The sequence below is a fragment of the Symphalangus syndactylus genome, chromosome 16 (genome assembly GCF_028878055.3).
Source record: "Symphalangus syndactylus isolate Jambi chromosome 16, NHGRI_mSymSyn1-v2.1_pri, whole genome shotgun sequence".
Classification (NCBI taxonomy): Eukaryota; Metazoa; Chordata; class Mammalia; order Primates; family Hylobatidae; genus Symphalangus; species Symphalangus syndactylus.
The window spans coordinates 30,528,634-30,547,814 of record NC_072438.2 but is presented as its reverse complement, the minus strand read 5'-3'; the positions used below and the strand labels follow the sequence as shown (position 1 = coordinate 30,547,814).

The 19,181-nt window shown below is 42.2% G+C and overlaps 2 protein-coding genes across 3 annotated transcripts in view; both read right to left on the bottom strand.

Moving 5' to 3' along the window:
• Positions 1-19,181, bottom strand: part of LOC129464718 (cytosolic beta-glucosidase) — a 134,224-nt gene that overhangs the window by 39,020 nt on the left and 76,023 nt on the right. The gene's annotated exons all lie outside the window — the stretch shown is intronic.
• Positions 11,307-14,797, bottom strand: LOC129464717 (cilium assembly protein DZIP1-like). The gene has a single exon (XM_055246082.2). It carries the CDS (start codon positions 14,184-14,186, stop codon positions 11,589-11,591), a length of 2,598 nt encoding a protein of 865 aa, XP_055102057.1. The 5' UTR covers positions 14,187-14,797; the 3' UTR covers positions 11,307-11,588.

Here is a 19,181-nt window from a genome sequence, read left to right as displayed (position 1 = left end):
CTTAACTGCTCACTCTTCCCTTCATCCAGCCCATGGCAACAACAAATTTGCATTCTGCCTCTATGTCATCCCCATTTTACAAACGAAGAAATTCAGTGTAAGAGGTTATGCTACCTGTCCAAAGTCTCACTACCAAAAATAATAGATCTTGGGTTCTGTCTCCTTCCTCAAAATAACTAAGGTATGTGTATTAGGGCTCTCTAGTGAAACAGAACTAATAAGATATATGTACATATGAAAGGGAGTGTGTTAAGGAGAACTGACTCACACGATCACAAGGTGAAGTCCCACGATAGGCCATCTGCAAGTTGAGGAGAAAGGAAACTAGTGGTGGATCAGTCGGAGTCTCAAAACCTCAAAATTAGGGAAGCCAACAGTGCAGCCTTCAGCCTGTGGCCAAAGGCCTGAGAAGCCCTGGCAAACCACTGGTGCAAGTCCAAGAGTCCAAAAGCTGAAGAACTTGAAGTTTGAAGTTCAAGGGCAGGAAGCATCCAGCATGGGAGGAAGATAAATGCCAGAAGACTCAGCAAGTCTGCTTTCCCATATTCTCCTGCCTGCTTTATTCTAGCGGAGCTGGCAGCTGATTAGATGGTGCCCACCCAGATTGAGGCTGGCTCTGTCTCTCCCAGTCCACGGACTCAAATGTTAATCTCCTTTGGCAACACCCTCACAGACATACCCAGGAACAATACTTTGCATCCTTCAATCCAATCAGGTTGACACTCAATATTAACCATCACAGTATGAAGCTTTTGAAACACGATTTCCTGAAGAATAAACTTACCATGAATACAGGCATTAGAGAGAGGATGAGTGATGCACCTTGAGGACCTAAAACTATAAAAGAGGCAAATTCTCCACTGCCCCAAGGAGAGAGCATGCAATGGGCTAAAGAGGCTTCACTGGCAACTTTCATTATACTGAGGGCCCCTAAAGCTTCCTTTCTAACCAGCCATGGCCCTCACACTTATGTTATTTATGAAATATGCATTGAGAAGCTACTATGAGCCCAGTGTATGGTTCTCGGTCAGCTACAATCACAGTCTGCTGAATATTATGTGCCTTTAAAACCTTGCAGAAGGGACCAAGTTCACAACAAAACATAAGCCTATACATGCCATGCTTATAAAAACTGCCCATTTTGTTTCTGTCATGTGGGATTCCAGTCCTTTTGTAGAATATAAAATGCCTTCTATGACAGATGTAAATAACCCAATCTATAATATAATATGCACACTGTGATATTATAATTAATATGGAATTACATGTTATGGTCATTTAACAAAAATCTAGATATAATATTAGAGATTTATTTTAAGAAATCAGTTCACATGATTATGTTCAAAATTTGCAGGGAAATGTTGATGTTGCAGCCCAAATCCAAAGCCAGCCTGGAGGCAGAATGCCTTCAGAGACCTTAGTCTTTTTCTCTTAAGGCCTTCAACTGACTGGGCAATTCCCATCTGCATTATGGAGGGTCACCTACTTTACTCAAAGTCTACTGATTTAAATGTTAGTCACATCTAAAGTACACCTTTACAGCAACATCTACACTAGTATTTGACCAGACATCTGGGCGCCATAGCCAAGCCAAGCTGACACATAAAATTAACCATCATACTACCTGTTGTAGATTAAACTGGATCTCCTAGAAATGTATATGGTTGAAACCTTAACCCCCAATGTAATTATATTGGGAAATAGGCCCTTTAAGGAGTTAATTAAGGTGAAATAAGGTCATAAGAGTGAGGTTCTGGGCCAGGCGCTGTGGCTCGCGCCTGTAATCCCAGCACTTTGGGAGGCTGAGGCAGGCGGATCATGAGGTCAGGAGATCAAGACCACCCTGGCTAACACAGAGAAACGCTGTCTCTACTACAAATACAAAAAATTAGCCAGGCGTGGTGGCAGGCACCTGTAGTTCCAGCTACTTGAGAGGCTGAGGCAGGAGAATGGCGTGAACCTGGGAGGCGGGGCTTGCTGTGAGCCGAGATCATGCCACCACACTCCAGCCTGGGCGACAGAGCGAGACTCCGTCTTAAAAAAAAAGAAAAAAAAAAAGGAGTGAGGCTCTAACCTAATAAATCTGCTGTCCTTACAAAAAGAAGAAGGGATACCAGGATGCACATGAACAGCGGAAATGCCACGGGAAGACACAGCGAGAAGGCAGCCACATACAGCCTTTCCTGTGCAAGGCAAGGAGAGAGCCTTCACCAGACACCAATCCTGCCAGCACCTTGATCTTGAACTTCCAACCTCCAGCACTGTGAGAAAATTAATTTCTGTGGTTTAAGCCACCCAGTCTTTCGTACTTTGTAATGGCAGCCCTAGCAAACTAACACACTCCCCAAATCTCTTCCCAGGGGAGCAGCCAGAGATCCACTTAGAACGCACATCAGATTCTGTCCCTCCTCTGCACAAAACCCTCCAAAAGCTCCTGTTTCAAAGTAGAGGCCATTGTTGTTAAAGGTCTACCTGGTCCTCTGGAATCTCATCATCCAGGTTCCCTCTCTCTCATTGGTGACGTCTCACCGCTCACTCATACTCTTCCCCCTTACCCATGCCACTCAAGCCACAGGGGCTCCCTTGCTGTCCCTAGGCCATGTCAAGCCAGATCCCAACTCAGAGACTTTCTTCTGGTGCTTCCCTCTTTCTGGAAGCTTTTCCTCAGATGTCTGTACCCTCAGCTTCTTGAAGTCTATCTTCAAAAGGCCCCTACTAGGTGAGAGATGTATAACCAGCCCCTCGCCTCCAATCCTCCACTCTACTCTTAGCCATCTCCTGCCTCTTGTCCTTGCTCTTCCTCATTAATCCCCGGAGTAAATGCTATTATTGCCTCTATTTTACAGATGAAGAAACTGAGGGACAGAAGTATCATTAATAATTACCTTGCCCTTGCTTACTAGCCCCAAAGTGGGGAGACCAGGAGTTGAACCCAAGCAGTCTTACTCTAAGTTCATGTTCTTAACTACTCCACTAGGCTATGTCTCTGGCTGTTTTCAGGGAGAGAAGGAAATGCCACTTTCTGAGTAAACAATGCATCAGGCAGAACCCATGCAGTGTAGTTTTGTAAAATATTTATCTTTTTTTAAAGTGATGAATAAAAACTGTATCTATTTATGGTATACAACACATTTTGATATATGTATACATTGTGGAATGGCTAAATCAAGCTGATTAACATACGCATTCCATCACACTTTTCATTTTTCATGATGAGAACACTTAAAATCTACTCTCAGCAATTTCCAAGAACACAATTTATTAACTAAGTCATCTTGTTATACAATAGATTTAACTTATTTCTCCCAATTAATTTTGTGTCCTTTCACCAACATCTCCAACCTCCACTCCATCTCCTTGCCCCTGGTAGCTACTCTTCTACTCTTCAAGATATTGGTATGTTCACTGATTGCAGATTGTGGCATCTGAGAAGAAGAGTGTACAGAGAATGTTAGTCTTGGTGAGTGTTGTGGGGTAAGCATATTGCACCTCCTGAAGTGGGTAATCTGTAGAGCAGGAAAATGCAAAGATCAAGTGCCTTAGGTCACCCATGAGCATCAGAAGTTATGAGGCACAGCAAGAGAAGCAAGGCAGAAAAGTGCAGGAAAGAAAAAGAGGTTTTGCTTACTGGACAATTTTCCCTTCTCTGTGAAGCATGAGCGACAGGATGGGAAGGCTAGAAAATGAAAAGAGAGAGACTCTGCAAAAACAAGCCTACATTATAGCAATCCTCAGATGGGATGATCCTCCTGAGAATTTTGCTATATTCTAGCTAATTAGCTAAATAGATAACTCATTTTACTCTTGAGAATCAAGTTTTCCCTGAGGGGGTAAAAATTCAAGGTCTGCAAAAAGACCAAGACTACTGCAAGTGTTAACAAATACCAAACATCCATCCTTCAAGGTTTGAGCCCAGCAAGGACAAAGCAAAGACAAATTATCTGTCTTTGGGAGTAGCCACTCCCCTCAGACTTCCCATCATCCCCTTTCATCTAATTTCCCATCCCCTCCCTCAGCATTTAGGCTGGGAGATAACTCATGCTTTGGGAATGCAGATCCTGAAGAGAATTCCTTTTGTTATTGCCAAAATATACATACATACAGCAGAGAGAATCGTGCAGTACGATGTGGATGGAACACAGGCAAGGGGAACAAAAGGCATGCTCAGAACCCAGTGAATTAGAAAAGCATCACCCGTATAAAAATGAGTGAGAGCAGACAACTGCAGAAATCCTCTCAAACAGCACTTTTTTCTAGTACAGGACAGAGCTGACCAGAGCCAAAACGAAGGTACGACTACACCTAAAGGCAGGATGTAGCAAGAGAAAGGAAATGTTCTGCCACCCAGACAAGAAATTGGGAGATTTGTCAATATGTATCCAGCACATCAAAGGACTGGATGCCCTGGGCAACTGGTGCAATATTCTGTGCCCCAAGTAGAAATAACCACAAAACAGAGATGGGTGCATCTGACTACAAGATTACAATGCTCTTAGTCTTTGTCCTGCCGTGATCACCTGGCCATTTTTTAAGTTTGACTTCTGCTCACGTATAGATGTCTTCCAGAAAGATATGCCTAATTGACATAAATGTCCTATGTCCTTGACAGTTGTATTTTAAATCATAAATTTATAAATTGACATTTTGGTTTCTATATCATTGTCTTGAGAGTTGCTAGATATGAGTCTATTTCAGGAGAAACGGATATTCTCTAAGAATGTTGACAAAACTTTAGTTTCTGAGCAAACAAAGCTGAGGATCACGGCTGTGGCCAGTCACAATAACGTCCTCCAAAGGACATTGTCCAACTGTCTGGGTGGACCCTCTAGGTATCATCCCTTTTGCTCATATCCTTCAAACTACCAGAGCCATGCAGGTCATCAGGTTAATTTCATTGCAAAGGATCAACTTCCACTATAACCAGAAGCATAGAAGAGTCCTTTGTAGGTTGAAATACTGTGATTTCTTCATCCAAAGTAGCCAAAAGTCAAAACACTGTATAGAATTTAAGAGCTGTAATGAGCCCCTATTTTACAAATCATGACAAAATGGTCTCAAACGATTTGTTTATGGTCACATCTTTTTGGTCTCGGATTCTTGGGTTAAATCTAACTTTCTTTTCATTGCATCACAGTGGTCCCCTAAGACCATAAAAATTATCACCACTCCACAAAAAGTCATGTTTCTAACAGTTTTTGCACACACAGTTATTCTTAAGTGAATTAAATTTCAAAACAGTCCATCTCAGTCTATATCCTCCCTCCATCAAATAGTGTAAAAATTTTAGTGCATTTTCAAAGATAAATATACCCTTGTTCTCACTTAGAAGTGGGAGCTAAACAATGGGTACACATGTACATAATCACAGGAATAATAGACACATGGCACTCCAAAAGTGGGGAGGGGAAGAGAGGGTGGACAACTTACCGATCAGGTATAATGTTCACTATTTGGGTAATGGAACTAGAAGCTCAGTTCCTACTGAGAGGTGACAACGTGCTAGCAGCCCTGGCTAGCTCTTGGTGCCTCCTCAGCCTCTGCGTCCACTCTGGCCGCACTTGAGGAGCCCTTCAGCCCGCCCCTGCACTGTGTGAGCCCTTCTCTGGACTGGCTGAGGCTGGAGCCGGCTCCCTCTGCTTGCGGGGAGGTGTGGAGGGAGAGGCACGGGCGCACGGCACTTGCGGGCCAGTGCGAGTTCCGGGTGGGCGTGGGCTCGACAGGCCCCACACTCGGAACAGCCGGCCGGTGCGGCCAGCCCTGGGCAGTGAGGGGCTTAGCACCCGGGCCAGCAGCTGTGGAGGGTGCGCCGGGTGCCCCAGCACTGCCGGTCCAGCCCCACCGCGCTGGAATTCTCGCCAGGCCTCAGCCGCCTCCCGCCTGGCAGGACTCGGGACCTGCAGGTTGACATGCCGAAGCCCCGCCCCCACTGTGGACTCTCGCTGGGCCTGAGCTTCCCTAACGGGCACCGCCCCCTGCTCCGCGAGGCCCAGTCCCATCAGACCGCCCAAGGGCTGAGGAGAGCAGGCACAAGGCGCAGTATTGGCAGGCAGCTCCGCCCACCGCCCCAGCACAGCATCCACAAGGGGAAGCCAGCTGGGTTCCTGAGTTAAGTGGGGACCTGGAGAACTTTTATGTCTAGCTGGAGGATTGTATATGCACCAATCAGCATTCTGTGTCTAGCTCCAGGTTTGTCGATGCACCAATCAGCACTCTGTATCTAGCAATTCTGGTGGGGACTTGGAGAACTTTTGTCTAGCTAAAGGATTGTAAATGCACCAATCAGCACTCTGTGTCTAGCTCAGGGATTGTAAACGTACCAATCAGCACCTTGTCAAAACAGACCAATCAGCTCTCTGTAAAATGGACCAATCAGCAGGATGTGGGTGGGGCCAGATAAGGGAATAAAAGCAGGCTGCTCCAGCCAGCAGCAGCAACCAGGTACCCTTCCACAGTGTGGGAGCTTTGTTCTTTCACTTTTTGCAATAAATCTTGCTGCTGTTCACTCTTTTGGTCTGTACTGCATTTATGAGCTGTAACACCGCAAAGGTCTGCAGCTTCACTCCTGAGGCCAGAGAGACCATGAACCTGCTGGGAGGAATGAACAACTCCAGATGCGCTGTCTTAAGAGCCGTAGTACTCACCGTGAAGGTCTGCAGCTTCACTCCTGAAGCCAGCGAGACCATGAACCCACCAGTAGGAAGAAACTCCAAACACGTCCAAACATCAGAAGGAACAAACTCTGGACACACCATCTTTAAGAACTGTAATGCTCACCACGAGGGTCCGTGGCTTCATTCTAAAAGTCAGACCAAGAACCCACCAATTTCTGATACACTACCTTGCATGGTAGGATGTCCTAGACCACCTTCAATTACTAAAGAATCACCTTCCTTTAGTTTTGCACTTTTGTTTCTAATCTGTTGAATTTCACGTTAGTTTTAAGTGTTCTCTACTCCCATAAGAAAGCAAGTAGACAGACTACAAAACATCCGTTTAAATTGCAGGAGCTAGCTTGTGGTGTACTTGTAGTGCATAAACCATCTTTTTTTATTTATTTATTTATTTTTTTTTTGAGATGGAGTCTTGCTCTGTCGCCAGGCTGGAGTGTAGTGGTGTGATCTCAGCTTACTGCAACCTCCACCTCCCAAGTTCAAGCGATTCTCCTGCCTCAACCTCCCGAGTAGCTGGGATTTCAGGCGTGTGCCATAATTCTCTGCTAATTTTTGTATTTTTAGTAGAGACAGGGGTTTTGCCATGTTGACCAGGCTGGTCTTGAACTCTTGACCTCACATGATCCATCCACTTCAGCCTCTGTAAGTGCTGGGATTACAGGCATGAACCACGGCACCTGTCCCACCTTTCTTTTTTTTAATTTCAACCTTTATTTTAGATAGAGGGTATATATGTGCAGGTTTGTTACATGGATATATTGCATGATGCTGAGGTTTGGGGTACAGATCCCATCACCCAAGTTGTGAGCATACTACCAGATAGGTATTTTTCAACCCATCCACCCACCCTTCTCATAGTCTGCAGTGTCTATTGTTCCCATGTATGATGGTTAATACTGTCAACTTGATTGGATCGAAGGATACAAAGTATTGTTCTTGGGTGTGTCTGTGAGGGTGTTGCTAAAGGAGATTAACATTTGAGTCAGTGGACTAGGGAGAGGCAGACCCACCCTCAATCTGAGTGCGCACCATATAATTAGCGACCAGCGTGGCTGGAATATAAACAGGCAGAAAACTGGAAAAGAGAGACTGGCCTAGACTCCCAGCCTACCTACATCTTTGTCCCATGCTGGATGCTTCCTGCTCTCAAACGTCGGACTCCAAGTTCTTCAGTTTTTGACCTCAGACTGGCTCTCCTTGCTTCTCAGCCTGCAGAGGGCCTATTGTGGGACCTTGTGATTGTGGGAGCTAATACTTAATAAACTCATATATATACACACACCCATATATATATGTGTGTGTATATATACACACACATACACATACATTCCATTAGTTCTGTCCCTCTAGAAAACCCTGACTAATATAACATGTTTGTGTCCATGTGTGCTCAGTGTTTAGCTCCCACTTATAACTGAGCACATGCAGTATTTTTTTTTTCTGTTCCTGCCACAAACTATCTTTCTTTAAAAATCTGACTCTACTCCTCACTCAGGGCAGTTGTATGGGTGGAGTGTTGAGAAAGAACTGCAGGAAGAACAGCAGAAAGGCAAGTATGACTGGTGTGGAGTGTGAGAGAGAGCAACTGAAGATGAGGTCAAAGAGATTTAATACGAAGGGGACGGTGCTGGACTGTTCAGTTAAGGGTTTGCTATTACTGTACGTGAGATGGATAGCCTTTGAAGAGGTCTAAGCAAAACATTTATAAGATATGACTTATGCTTTAAGAGGATAACTCTGGCTGCTGCAAAATGGATAAATGGGAGACCAATTAAGAGCAAATTCCATGAATCCAGAAAAAGACAATGGTGGCTTGAACCTAGGAGTTTGCAGATTAATTTTCTGAGAGTATACAAAAAGAAAAAGAGAGAGAGAGAAAAATGACTCCGAAATTTTGGACTCAAGTAACTGGAAGCTTGGAGCTGTCACTGAATGAGATGCCATGTGAAGGCATTGGGCCATACAGAGATTGCCAAGACTTGGTGGCTCTGAGAAATCTCAGTCTAGGAAGAGAAGTGGACAAGTAAAAGAATCTAAGTAGGCCAGGTGAGGTGGCTCATGCCTGTAATCTCAGCACTTTGTGAGGCCAAGTCAGGCAGATCATGAGGTCAAGAGATTGAGACCATCCTGGCCAACATGGTGAAACCCTCTCTCTACTAAAAATATTTTTAAAAAATTAGCTGGGCGTGGTGGCACATGCCTGTAGCCCTAGCTACTCGGGAGGCTGAGGCAGGAGAATCACTTGAACCCAAGAAGCAGAGGTTGCAGTGAGCCGAGATTGTGTCACTATCCTCCAACCTGGCAACAGAGTGAGATTCTGTCTCAAAACAACAACAACAACAAAAAAACAACAACAAAGAATCTCAGTAAAAGAAATTGCTATTTCTTGGACACTTATTTGGTAACACGTATTTAGTATCAAGCACTGAACTAAATATTTTGCAAACATAACATAATTCAATTCTCATAAAGACTTAATTTCGTAGATATACTTAGCCCTGTTTTACAGATAAGAAACTGAAGCTTGGCAGAGCGAAGTGGCTTATTCAAGCTCTAAGAGCTGAAAGAGGACCAGTCTGCATCTACACCTGTTTAACCTAAAACTTGTACTCTTAACTATTATACTTTAGTCTAACTCTGGCTAAACTTATTCTGAGGAAATAAGGTAGGCAGGATATATGAAGCAAGCCCCAGAGTACACGGAACAGCCTTTACCTATGACAGAATGATTGCACGCTCACTTTTAATCCACAAAACAAGAAGGATGGACTCTATGATTTCCATGGCTCCTTCCAGCTATAAAAGCCTATTAATTTTAAAACATGGTGCTGCTTCTTTTCACTAAAGTAAAAATCATTTTTATCCCTTAAGATTGAATAGCATATAACACAATTCTCTTATTTATACAAAACTATTCCAAGTCAGGCTGAATGGTGCATTACAGATAAAAGAATAACAGTGAACAAAGAAGGGTCAATGAGGAAGAAGAAAGGTCATATCAAAGAAAGGAAGGCGCCATCACAAAATCAGCAAGAAAAATTAAAATGAGGCTCAAAAAATCATTTTCCCGAGAAATGAAGAATTTTTATATCTATCTTTTATACTGAGATATATTGAGTGCTGACTACAAAGTTCAGCGACATCTGAAAACATATCTTTTCCATTAACAGAAACTTTAATTTTCAGTCTGTTTTACTCCAGATTCCAATGTATAATATCACACCTTCAATTTGTCACCATTGCAATAGCATATGAACATATTTGTATGCAGAGAGAACATAAATCATGCACCTCTAGAAAAAAATCATACAATAAATTTACGTTTGCCTTCTCTTTGGGATATATTTGTGAAATTAAAGTGTGGCCTAGATTTAAGGAATCATAAAAAACAACTTTGGTTTTAATTAGGATTCAACAAGCAGCCTGTTTCTTTTCATTATCATTGCTAAATTCATAACGCATATCCAGAATATATATATATATATATATATATATATATATATATATATATCTCCATGTAAGTATGTATGTAGGCAGTAAGCAGCTATGGGGATATTCCATTTGATTTGCTGAAGCTGAAGATAAATAAAGTTACAGGAAAATAATACCAAAGTGTTTCATTAGCATGAACAGAAAAGAAAGCTCTAAACTCTGGCTTTGAAACTGAATTCTGTCTCATGAAACTATAAGAGTATTATAGTTGAGAAGGCAGAACTCTGAGCCCCTCTCCTTCACTTCATTCTCATTTAGCTGTCTTCATATGGTGTCACTCATATAATGGCATCTTTTTTTTTTTTTTTTTTGTAACGGAGGGCTTTACTGAAAAGGTTGACAAATGAAAAGAGATCTAAAACTCAACAAATCTTTTAGTTAAAAGGCTACTTGGAAACAGAATATAGTACCACCAAGTTATAAAAATGCAAAAAACAGCTTGTATGAACTTTCTTTCAACAATGTCATTGTTTAAGAATGTAACTAAATTACTTTTGAGGTATTTCATAATACATGTTGGGTATTTTAAATAGTAAAACAAAAAATACATATGTGAATTCAGTAATGACTCAAATATTTTCTATTTAGTCTGATAAATTAATTGGCACTTAAAATAACTATACTTTACTCATAAAATATCCAAGATAAAGAATACGCTATATAAAATAACCGACCATTTAATAGTAACATGCTTACAGTGGCTCAAAGCTGAATGTGACAAATGTACTTCAGGAAAATGTATTTAACATTGGACCTAGCTATATTCTAATTCTAAACTTACTTTTTTGGGGTGTGGAGGGGTGGAGTCTTGCTATATTGCCCACGCTGGTCTTGAACTCCTGTGCTCAAGCGATCCTCCCACCTCAGCCTCCCAAGTAGCTGGGATTAAAGGTGAACACCACCACACTCGGATTAAACTTACTTCTATATGAAAAATAACCAGACTAACTTTTAGGGATTAGTGGTTCCACCAATTCAATTTTAAGACTACTAACAGAATTTTATAATATAAACACCTACGATATGACAGCATACAAAGGAAAAATATTTTTTAAAGTTTTAATAATTCAAACCAAAACATGCTGTAAGTTAAAAAAAAATTCACTTAAAAATTAGTTGAAAAAAATACACTTAACACTAGAGTACCGTTCTGAAGAAAAAACTTTTTATGACTTCAATGACATGTTATTTTTAAGCAGCAGCAGAGGTCTTAAACACCTTTATATACTTCGAAATACTGTTGATGATCTGATTTTCAATACTGTATTAGGTGCCATTAAAGAGACCATTGTTCTTTGAATCAGTCTCTGTGTTGCTGTGGGAAGTACGGTAAGGCAGAAGCACTGGAATCATGGAGGCAAGTTACTGAAACACTGTGATACTGAAATACTGCTGGCTTCTGGAAGAATCTCCTGACATGTGGAATTAGACATCTGAAGTGTCGCTCCAATCAGTCACAGTTACTAAGCTGCTTTTTAATGTGCTTGATTCATTTTCTTGAAGTCCTTCTCCCTTTGGCCCCTTAGGATTAAATGCGCCCCAGGCATTTAGCACATGAGCAAAATGCGGTTCATTTTTCACAGGTGGAGATTCCTTCTGTTCTTTCCCAGATCTTTTTCCCAAAGATATCTCTTCCTCTAGGGATGGTATGTCCCAGTCTTCATCCTCCACATCCGCACACTTTAGTTCTTGTAATTCTTCTTTTTTGATAAACATCTCAGGAACATTAGTTCCACCGACTGGTTTATTCACATTTTTGCGATGTGGAAACATCTTTTCAACTTTTTCAGTAGGTGTTTTAATGGCGGCTCCTGCGGGCTTGGGAGAATCATCAGTGTCCTCGATTTCGCTTCCCTCGGTCTCGTCCGCGTCACTTTTCACTGTGTTCTTCCCGAAGCTGCCCTTGCTTTGCGATGGCAGCACAGGAAGTGGGCCTGGGGATGCGTATGCCCGGATGAGGTCATCGTCCTCGTGCTCCTCCTCTGAACTAAAAGGAGGGGTCGTAATAGTTGAAGACTTTCTGGGAAAAGGATCTTCCATGATATTTTTCTTAATTTTTGGAACAGATGTCCTATCAGTAGAAACAGCTTTTTGTCTAATCAATTGTCTGTTTTTGGAAGGAAGTTGTATCATTTTGGGTACTTCTCCAGTTGAAAGGGTATCCATTTGAGAAACACTGCACTTATCTGAAGAGAGTAGTGCTTTCTCCTCAATTTTACAGCTGACTTGATGTTCAAGGAATTCTCGAATTTGATGAAAGTTAGGTATTTCTCTTTCTTGCTTATGTCTTTCTGATTCCACACTTTTTAGTACTCTATGCAATTGATCACTTGAAATGCCATGTATATCTGCATTAATCCCCAAGGTTTCCAGTTTCTCCATCAAGTTCTGCTCCACCATTGTTCTTAGTCCCTTAGTGAGGGAGGAGTTACTCTTCAAAGCTTTCCTTAAATGCATTTTGTTATTTAATTTCTGTTCATTTTCCCTTCCTTTTTCTTCTTCTGAAAGTTCTTCTATTGGTTCTAGTATGTGCGACGAGAATGCCTGTTCATGCGCCATTGGCAGACTTGATTTAGTTTCCAAAGTGTGCATGGCTGGGGCATTCATAGGCACAGCTGGAGCAGCTGGCTGAGATTCAAAAGCCTGCCAGGCTAAAGGATTTCCTTTGGGTTCACTGACACTGTTTAATAGATTACAGGTAAAGTCTTTAATCTGCTGTCTCTGAGTTATAATCAGCTCGTTCTGCTCCTGGAGTCTCTGCCCTAGCTCTTCTATCCTTTTCTTGTAGAAAACATTGCTTGCATTTAGTTCATCTATCATTGAGGTTGGAAGTTTCTCTGTATGTGACAGGAGCCGATCCTTCTCTTTCTTGTGTTCTTGATGAATAGCTTGAACTCGAGCTGTCCATTTGCTTTCCTGACTATCAAGAAGCTGCATGACATTATGGAAATCCTGGGGATATGGAGAACGGTCTTTTTTAAACTCGTGGGCATCTTTTAATGTGCCTATGTTGGACTTGATCTGCATATTGGACTTCTGGATTTCTGACAGTTGATATTCTAATGCTGAATTCTTCGAAGTTAATTCTTTAAATTCCTTCATAAACATCTCCTTGACTTTTTCCATTTCATCAACTAGTTTCTCCTTTTCTTCTTCTTTCCACCTACCAAATAACTTCAAAAAGTCTTCCTCTTTCGCTTTCTGCATTTCATATTCCTTGGAGAATCTGACCGCACTGGCATGGTGTGCAGCCTCTAGCTCAGACCTGGTGAGCTGCAGCTCTTCCTTCAATACGACGATCTCACTCCGGAGCTTCTCAATCTGTGCATTTTTCTGATACTCGAAACGAGAATTTTCTTCAGCGTGGCGGCGCTGAATGTGACTTTGTAGAAAAGCTTGGTTCATAAAGGCCTTGTCACAAAAATGGCACTGGTTGGCTTTGGCCTCAATCATCAGCTGCTGGGTGGAGATCATCTTCTTCCTGCGTTTGCACTCTTCCTTGAGCGTCCTCATCTCCCCCGCCTGCTTGGTGAGCAGCTTCTTGCTCTGCTCGCCGTCGCAGTGGCTCAGGCGCAGCCGCTCCTCCAGGGTGTGCAGCTGCGAGGTGAGGAACTCTTGTGAGTGCAGCAAGTACTCGATGGTGAACTGCGCCAGACGGATGAGCTTCAGCAGCACCGGGTCCACCCCCGACTGGCAGTGTGGGCACTTCTCGTCTCCCAGCTTGCAGAAGGTGATGTTCATGATGTTCTCCTGCAGCGTCAGCACGTCCACGGCCCCCGCCACCTTGTCCACGTCGATGGCGCTCAGCCGCCGCCAGTCCACACTCTCCAGCCGCGGTCTGAACTGGAAGAAGGGCAGGGGCCCCGAAGCCGCGCTGGGGGGCGCACAGGCCATGGAGGCTGCGCCCGCGGCGGCGGCGGCGGCCACAGCGACGTCGGGCCCCTCTGGGCCGCTGGCGAGCGGGTAGTAGACATGCTTCTGGAAGGGCATGCTTGAAAGCCAATCCGCTGCCTCAGCTTGCATAGGAGGAGCCGGGCGGTCTCTACCCAGCCTGGGCCGCCTCCCGGGCCGCCGCCGCCACAGCCCTCAGGAGCGGGAGAAGGCCGGGTTCCTTGCTTCCGCGGCGGCGGCGGCCTAACGTCTGGGCGTCCAGGACGTTGCTACGGCAGCGCCCAGATCCGGACCTGGAGCAAACGGCGCGTCCGTCCGCGCGCGGTCAGCGTGCACCAAGAACCCTTACAAACTTGGGTCGGGGCTGCATTCTGGGTTTTGGAGAGGCTAAAATATTTCTAGCAGCAACTTGTAGACCTCAGGCCTCTCATTACTATGGGTCTTCTGGGGGCCTCCAGTGGTTACCACAGAGATCAATAAGCTGAGGAAAAGCCGGTCATTCCCCAATCCACTGGGGAATTCCTGCTTGGACCAGACATCAGGAATTTTTTTTCTTTCCTGGCAGATCTGTAGACTCTGGACTCCATCCACTGGGCTGCAGGATCAGCGGGAACAAGAGCTGTGGTCTCTCTTGCTCAAGTATATATCCCTAGCACCCCAGCTGCGCGCTCCTGGGCGGGTGCCGGGCGTTGCAGGCGGGCGGGGGCGACACAGGGGACCCAGACCCCAGGGTCGCTGCTGACGCGGGCCGGGCCCGCGGAGGCCGAGGAGCAGCAAAGCGCAGAGAGGCAGGCTGGCTCCTTCTTGCAGGGTGCAGGATGAAACGTGTCTGGTCTGGGCAAGTTGTGGCGAGGCCAGTCGACTGGTGCCGCTCCAGGGCCTTCCAGACTCCGGACCACCAATGGCATCTTAAAATATTATTTTAAGCTTTAAAAAAGTATGTAAAACTGCAGCCAAGATTATAATGAATGGATTCAATATTTTAAAAAATTTAAAAATTGAAGACTTTGTTTCATATGTTGGAATCATCATTGTCTCTAAATAACTTCCTGGGGATTGCTGGGTGAAATGGCATTCATTTATTATAATGGCTATTGTTTTTTAAAAAATACACACTAAACACAAAAACCAGGATAGAATGGTCAAATAACATGGACAGAAACCCGACAGAAGAAATTCCAATAAACTAATAAAATATTTTGCCTTCTCTGTAATTTAATGTAAATGAAAATAAAAATATACTTTTAATGTATGTATCATGTCAAATTAGCAAAGTGGGTGTTGTGTGCATGTGTGTTTTAAAAAGAACATTCGGTATTGGTGATAATATGTGATATGGTTTAGCTGTGTCCCCACCCAAATCTCATCTTGAATTGTAGCTTCTTTAATTCCCACGTGTCATGGGAGGGACCTGATGGGAGGTAATTGAATCATGGGGGTAGGTCTTTCCCGCGCTGTTCTCATGATAGTGAATAAGTCTCATGAGATCTGATGGTTTTATAAAGGGGAGTTCACCTACATATGCTCTCTTTGCCTACCACCATGTAAGACTAAGATGTGCTTTGACTCTTCATTCACCTTCTACCATGATTGTGAGGCCTCCGCAGCCATGTGAAACTGTGAGTCAATTAAACATATTTTCTTTATAAATTATGCAGACTTGGATATGTCTTTAACAGCAGCGTGGCCGGGCGTGGTGGCTCACACTTGTAATCCCAGCACTTTGGGAGGCCGAGGCGGGCGGATCACGAGGTCAGGAGATAGAGACCACAGTGAAACCCCGTCTCTACTAAAAAAATACAAAAAGCCTGGCGTGGTGGCGGGCACCTGTAGTCCCAGCTACTCGGAGAGGCTGAGGCAGGAGAATGGCGTGAACCCGGGAGGCAGAGCTTGCAGTGAGCCAAGATTGCGCCACTGCACTCCAGCCTGGGTGACAGAGCAAGACTCCATCTCAGAAAAAAAAAAAAAAAAAAAAAAAAAAACAGCAGTGTGAGAACAGACTAACACAATGTGGCAAAATGAATATCCTAACAAGTGTTAAGAGAAAATTTTCTAGAAATCAACTTGATAATATATATCTAAGTGCTTTTAAAAGTGCATACACTTTGAAACAGTCAATCCACAGAATGGCACCAAATATTGTAAACCGTGCATCTGACAAAGGACTAGTATCTAAAATCTACAAGGAACTCCAACAAATCAGCAAGAAACAAATAATCCCATCAAAAAGTGGACAAATTAGATGAACAGAGATTTCTCAAAAGAAAATACACAAATAGTCAACAAACTTGTTGACTATGAGAAATTGCTCAACATCACTAATCATCAGGGCAATGCAAATTAAAACCTCTATGGGACACCACCTTACTCCTGCAAGAATGGTCATTATTAAAAAGTCAAAAAACAATACATGCTGGTGTGGATGTGGTGAAAGGGAATGCCTGTATACCACTGGTAGGAATGTAAATTAGTATAACCCCTGTAAAAAACAGTATGGAGATCCCTTGAAAAACTAAAAATAGACCTACCATTTGATTCAGCAATTCTACTACTGGGTATCAACCCAAAGGAAAAGAAGTCTTTATATGAAAAAGACACATGCATACATATATTTATTGCAGCACAATTCACAAATTGAAAAGATATGGAATCAACGTTAAGTGCCCATCAACCAATAAGTGGATAAATTAAATGTGGCATATATACACCATGGCATACTACTCAGCAGTAAAAATGATGAAATAATGTATTTTGTAGCAACTTCAATGGAGGTGTAAGCCATTATTCTAAGTAAAGTAACTCAGGAATGGAAAATTAAATACCATATGTTCTCACTTATAAGTGGGAGCTAAGCTATGATTATGCAAAGGCATACAGAGGGATATAATGGACATTAGAGACTCAGAAGGGAGACAGAGGGAGGGAGGCTAGAAATAAAAAAACTACACATTAGGTACAATGTACACTACTCGGGCGATGGGTGCACTAAAATCTCAGACTTCACCAGTATATAACCCATCCATGTAACCAAAAACCACCTGTACCCCAAAAGCTATTGGAAATTTTTAAAAATTAAAAAATAAAAATAAAATATAAAAAATAAAAGGTCATATTCTTTGACTTAGTAATTTTCCATATAGAACTATATCCTGAGGATGTAAATGTAAGCTGGGTGGAAAAATTACTCTCCAAAGATTTATCATGATGTTAGATAATCTGTTAGTGTGAGCACAAGTAGCTAATTTTCCCAATTTCCATATTCCTGTGGAATATTTCAAAATATATAGTAAGTAAAACCTGTAATACCTCTGAAAACCATAAAAGATGTGTTCCATTTGCCGAAAAATGTAGTTTCTCGTTTGTTCTGCTTGAGAGAGGGTAGATGGCACCAGGGTGAAGGAAGAATGGAGGACAGATCAGCGTGTACAGGAAGTAGAGAAAACTCATGTGAAAGGTAGACATCATCAGCAGGAAAATCACAGCCTGGATCCCTCCCAAATGAAGAGAAAAACAATTAGACCCTTGAAAAGCTACTGCCCCTCATAAGAAAAAAAACTACTCCAAAAACTTACAGAAAATAATTGACTCTTGTATTAATTCGTTTTCACACTACTGATAAAGACAAAACCATTACTGGGAAATTTACAAAAGAAAGAGGTTTATTGGACTCACAGTTCTATGTGGCTGGGGAGGCCTCAAAATCATGGCAGAAGGTGAAAGGCATGTCTCACATGGCGGCAGACAAGAGAAGAGAACTTGTTCAGGGAAACTCCCATTTTCAAAACCATCAGATCTCATGAGACTTATTCACTATCATGAGAATGTCGCAGGAAAGACTCACCCTCATAATTCAGTCACCTCCCCATGACATGTGGGAATTCTGGGAATCACAGTTCAAGATGAGATTTGGGTGGGGTCACAGCCAAACCATATCAACTCTGAAAGGGATTTACTGCTAGAAAAGTATACATGTTTAGAAAAATTTTGCCTTTTTATCTCAACAGTATGTGAACTCTTATTGTATTTATGAAACTAGAGTAAACAGTCATAAGATCAGGAAAGAACACATGGAGAAAATAAGTTGCTAGATTAAAAAATCACTGTGGTGGTTGTAGAGATCAGAAAATTGGCCATAGCTGAAAATCAAATCAGTAAAGTGGAAGACAGGGTTGGAAATCTGTCCAAATCTCAGAGAAAAGTAAAAAGATTCAAATATAAGAGAAAAAATAGACATGGAGACTAGATGAGAAAAATCCAATAATCTATACATAAAAATTAGTTCTCAGTTGTAGATCATGGTACAGATGAGGCTGACCTAATTATTATACACATGATGGCATAATTTTTTCCTGAGCTTACAAAAAACCTGAAACTATTGTTGCAAATGGCTTACTGACGGATTAGGTAAATGAAAAGACAGAGATCATCTGTATGTATTTCAAGGATAAATATTCTTATAAGCATTCATGAAGACAATCACTTACAAAGAAATAAAAATCAGTCTATCTACAGACTTCTCTTCCACAACAATAATGTTCAGAAGAAAATGGAGCAAAACTTTAATTAGAAGGAAACAAAAGAAGGAGGAAGAAGAGAAGTATATTTTTACATAGAGTTTGGATTTTCTGAATCTGTTCCTCATGTCTTTTATTTTTTCTCTTGTTTTTAAATCTTTGTGACCTCCTGTGAGGAGGAGAAAGAAGAGGAGGAGGTGAAGAATAAAAAGAATTTCAGACACATATAAATTGCTATTTATGTGCAAAGGCAGCAGAATTACTTTCTCAAACAATGCAGTTTGGAAATGCTCTGAAAACAATGCACCTGTAACAAACTCTTCCTGAAGTCTTTTTCAGAAAAATTATCTACCATCTCACAATGGCCCAACATAAGTGAGAATACCAAGTGAAGTATCTCAAAAATTGAGACTTTTTCAACTCTTACATTCACAGGCAGTCTAGGTTCCATGCAAACGATACTCCACAAATAATAACGGAGAAATTTTTAGATTTCTTTTTAATATTAGAAGATCAAAGCCCTCAAATCAATCATTCTTTGCATTATCTGTATATTAGAATCTCCTGTAGAACTTGTAAAATCCCCAATGCCCATGCAGCACTCCAGACATTA

Coding starts and splice junctions, on each gene's coding strand:
- LOC129464717 (XM_055246082.2), bottom strand. CDS start 14,186: ATGCAAGCTGAGGCAGCGGATTGGCTTTCAAGCATGCCCTTCCAGAAG.